At 41.9% G+C, this 5000-nt stretch overlaps 1 protein-coding gene across 2 annotated transcripts in view; it reads left to right on the top strand.

Moving 5' to 3' along the window:
• LOC138008996 (uncharacterized) overlaps positions 1–3008 on the top strand; it is a 15473-nt gene extending 12465 nt beyond the window's left edge. For both annotated transcript variants that reach the window (XM_068856291.1, XM_068856292.1), the window contains exon 7: positions 1–3008. This exon is cut by the window's left edge and continues 587 nt beyond it. In XM_068856291.1, coding sequence (XP_068712392.1) covers positions 1–2382 — 2382 coding nt within the window. In that variant the 3' untranslated portion in view covers positions 2383–3008.
• Positions 3009–5000: the final 1992 nt, after the last annotated feature.

Below are 5000 nucleotides of genomic sequence, written 5' to 3'. Positions count from 1 at the left end.
GGATCGTATATGAGAGAACTGCACTTTGCAAGCCGGTTTCACACTAGAGAGTGCGTATCACTATCCGACCTTAAGGAAGTTCACCTACAAACTCAACATGAAGTTACTGATGGTTGGTATATAGCATCCATTCGCACTTCTGCTAAGGCTGGCGATAAGCAGTACGAGGATGTGACAAATGATCCACATCTTAACAAGAAGCTTGATGCAGATGAAGACATCGAACTAACATGTTTAGATCAAGAAATCCTCAACTGTGAATACGGCAATTCATCTTGTGAATGCAGTGCATCGGCAAAGGTTTGTATAATTAACCTTGAAATTGACGAAATTCGAACCTTCACCAGCTATCAAAAGTTATCGGTGGATGAACCTACCGGACTTGCCTTGCGAGGAACCGAGGGAGTAATCTATTACTTCGCCGACAATGGGACATCTCTGCCACTGCAAACTGATAGAGCATGTTCAACACAAAACCCAACCGAATGCACTAATCCCCAGTTTGTCGACGGGAAAACATACCGTTTGGCAATAGCCGTAAATGGACAGATTCCTGGACCTACCTTGATAGTTCACGAAGGGCAAACTGTAAGAATTCATGTTCACAACAATCTTACCACTGAGGGCATTTCAATTCACTGGCATGGGATGCATCAGAAGGGATCACCTTGGATGGATGGTGTAGGCCAAGTGACTCAATGTCAGATAGGGCCTTCATCGAGCTTTACATACCATTACACTGCTCGTCCTTCTGGGACGTTTTGGTACCATTCTCACAGTGGTGCCCAAAGAACAGATGGCTTCTTTGGCGCACTTATAGTCAGAGAAAGCCAGGAAAGAATGCTTCACATCCGAAGTAAACTCCCTGATATGCACAGTGCATTTAAGGACTTTCCAGATAGGCACACCTTGACGCTTCTAGACTGGCAACACGAGGCATCCTTGGACTTGTTCACGCAGATCCAAGGCAGCGTGGGCTTTTATCCAAACAAATCGTCTGGTGAGGTGCCAACTCCAGATGATGAACAATATGTAACCACTCGTAGTTCTGAAGAAGGAAGGGTTGGACCTATTCCATATTTTTCTGGAATTATAAATGGCAAAGGCAGGCATGCTGATGTTCCATACCACAAAACAAAACTGAGTATATTTACTGTTGAGGCTGGTAATAGTTATCGCTTTAGGCTAGTTGGAGCTCAAGGGCTGTACGCTTACAAATTCTCCATCGACGGCCATAAACTAACGGTGGTGGGCACTGACGGCTATTGGATTGAGCCTGAGGAGGAAGTTGACTACATCATCATCCATACGGGAGAGAGATATGACTTTCTCCTCAAAGCAGATCAAACATTGCGAAAAAACTACTGGATACGTGCAGAGACTCTGGAGATAGATAGCAGTGGAACAGGGCCACCCTATCATTCACTAGGACATGTGGCCGAGGCTATTTTGCACTACCAACAGGATGGGGACTCGGTTGATCCGTATGACAATGTACCGTCGACAAAATATCAAGAAGTCAAAGATAACTCTCCTCCCATACAGTGCGACTGCAAAAACCCATGCAAGGCCGTGAACTGCCCGTTTCAGCACTTTCATCAATCATATCACATTGACTGTGTTAATGTTGAACGTCTACGTTTACTTGAAGCAACTCCACTTGATGAGCTTCCGATTGCAAACCCTAAGGGCCCAATGGAGTGCCCAAATTGCAGACATTTCATCAACTTCAATTTTGAGGGAGATTCTGACACTAGTTCGGTGAACGGGCGCAATTTAATTATGCCATCCTTTCCTCCCCAAACCCAAACTGAAGAGTTTTGGAAAAAAGACACAATCTGTAACCTTACTTCTGACTGCAATCCATCGACGCCCGAGTGCTCATGTGTCTTTGTAATAACCATTCCACATAACGAAACTATTCAACTGGTGTTTTCAGCAATTGGTGCTGTTAACAATGCTCATCCAATTCATCTTCATGGCCACACATTTCACGTTGTTAAAGTTGGATATCCAGAGTACCACCAAAGTACTGGTTTCATCAAAAACCACAACAGTGATATATCCTGTGATGATATCAACTGTACTAAAGAGGGATGCAATCCGATGAAATGTACCAGACCAAGCTGGACAACAGATTCAATGAATTTTTCTATTGACAGCTATACGATCAGAAAGGACACAGTTATGCTCCCCGCTGGGGGATACGTCGTCATCAATTTCTTATCCGATAATCCTGGATACTGGTTTCTTCACTGCCACATAGAAATACACCAGCTCCAGGGAATGGCACTAATTGTCAGTGAGGCCCCTAGCATGCGTCTCCAACCACCGGAAGGGATGAACAAATGTGGAGACTTTGACATGAGTGTAAACAATTAAAATTACTCTGTGACAACGGGCGAGCTAAGAGAATTATTTCTCTTACTCTATAGAAAAACAGAACTAACACAAGTTGTTGACGTAATGATGGTGCAAGCGAACAACAAAATATCTTGATAATCTATCTATGTAACCTCGAATTTCTTTCTTCTTTTTCTCACAGTGTTCTCGGAAAGAAATGGACGTTTCCCTGGGTTTCTATCGACTCACAGAAACACTCGAGAAAGTTTGGCCGGAAGAACATGAAAAGCCTCTCGAAACACATAAGTATCTGCGGCTCGTGCCCTCACAGCAATTCTCGTTCTTTCAAACTCCCCATCGTAACTCCATACTAACAGAGAAAATGTTTTCCGTTTCTTAAAGAGAAATCTGAGCGCAATTATTTGTTTGCTGACTGTAGGAACGCACGGTTTGTAACCACGTTAATTAATTGATACTGAAAAGTGCAGAGCCCATGAATTAAGTGCCATTGAACTGCTCTTTTAATTTCAAATGCCCTCCGAAGTTTTTCCTGACCTTTTTCCCGACTTTTTTCTCGACTTTTTCCGGAAGGCCACTGACTCCTACCTACCTGGGTATCTTGAAAACAAAGATCCATAACACCCCTAAGACCCCTAAGACTCGAAAACGAAGAAAGTAACCCAAACCCTCAATTTGGCTAACCCTGGGCCTAAAACCCAACTTTAGGCCTATTTAGGCCTGAGGTTAGCCAAATTGAGGGTTTTAGGTTACTTTCTTCGTTTTCGAGTCTTCGGCGTTTCAGGAATCTTTGTTTTCAAGACACCCAGGTAGGTAGGGATCAGTGGCCTTCCAAAAAAAGTCGGGAAATATGTCGGGGAAAAAAAGCAGAACGCAGGCAAAACTTCGGGGGAGATTTGAATCTAGTAGAGTAATTTAATGGCCCTTAATGGGGTCCGTAGTACAACCTCCACCCAGTTTAGCTGATGTATATATATATAACAAGTTTCCAAAACACTTTCGAAGCATGGTCAGAAAGTAGAGACATGGATTTCATGATGAAGTGACATATTCCCTCAGGTTTTCCGTACTATTTCTATTGTCTTGGGATATAAGTAATGTACGGTAAAGACCTGGTCCCAGTTTTTCAAACGATGGATAGCGCTATCCAGCGGATAAACAGTAGCAAACCAATTGAGTTATCCACTGCGGCCTGATCGTAACACCATTTCCGAGTAATATGGCAGAGGTTGTAAAAAGAGATCTCACTCCGTAAGATTATAAGAAACAGTTTGAGTAAGAAGGGTGACGTCCATCCATGCGATACTTGAAGGGCAAAGGCCTAAGGGGGGGGGGGGGGGGCTTTAAATTTTAAGGGCAAGCGGAGGGGGGGAGGGAGTGACAATAACCTGTTGATGTGCCACTCTTCAAAATATGTTCAGCTCCTCCTCCTCCTCCTGAAACTCTCTCCCTTTTGTAAACACAAAGAAATCAGTCACTCCCACAAATGCTTTCCGAGAATCTAATAAACCAATCCCTCCCCCAAACACCCAAAAAAACAGTAGCACGTCATTATGGCCTCATAAATGAACAGATAAAAGTGTTACATTCGTTCTATTTTGTTCCTTTATTTCCTTTAGCAAATGTTGTATGCGGTATGAAAGTGACAATCAGTTAGAGCCAAAGCCTTAAAAATCGAGTGCCACTGATGAGTGGGTATTTCTGAGTTTTTAATAGAATTCAGTATTTGATATTTAGTATGCTGTATACGCGTTTTAAGAGCAGTCACAAGAATTTTGTTATTGATTGCTATTCCTATGGACATCATTAAACATTACAATAACCAGTAGTAATGTAAGTCATTGCAAATGTCGGCCAATGATAGACAAAGCTTCCCTCCCATCCTTCACCGCAGCCGGTTATGGCTCTCATAGGATATCATCAACAGATTTGCCCAGTGAAGGAGGGGGGCCGGGACTACCAAACAGCAGGGACGATAATGTATTGTGACTTGACTTCATAGTGGAGTTTCAGCACATGTTTAGCACAATTTTACAAGTTTAGCACCTGCACAAAATGTATATTATATAGATTTTAAAACCAAGCCTAAAAGCGGATCTCCCTGATTATATATTCTTACTGCCTGTGGGGTTAGTGAAAATAAAAGGTTTTGAATTATCCGCGTTTTGATGTTTCCGGTTGCTGCTTTAATAATTAAATCAATTTCTTTGCTTTCTTCTATAAAAAAATTCATTGCCTAACTAGTGAATTCCACGGTACATTTTACGCTAAAAACCGATATCACATGAATCACGAAGCGATGAGTACGATATCGGTTTTTCGAGTGAAATTTACTTTGGAATTCACCAGTTTGGCAATGAATTTTTCTTGAACCGTATGAGTTTTAAAAGAAAACAAGACGCCTATATGGGCCTATCCGTGGGATGCACAAGCATTTAACACAAATTGCCAGTTACAGTAAACTTCAACTACAGGTAAACTTTGGAAAATGGCGAGAGATTACCTGAAAGATAAATCTGTAATTTAACTTGAAGTTGTTTGTTGTAAAAAACTCTTATTATTAATGTTACTAAATTTGCAAATGCAAACAACGAAGTGCTATTAGGGGTTATCAGGATACGGGATTATTTATTTATTTG

This window comes from Montipora foliosa, chromosome 6 (assembly GCF_036669935.1).
Source record: "Montipora foliosa isolate CH-2021 chromosome 6, ASM3666993v2, whole genome shotgun sequence".
NCBI classification, from domain to species: Eukaryota; Metazoa; Cnidaria; class Anthozoa; order Scleractinia; family Acroporidae; genus Montipora; species Montipora foliosa.
Note: the sequence above shows the minus strand (reverse complement) of the source record. Positions and strands in the feature narration are given on the sequence as shown.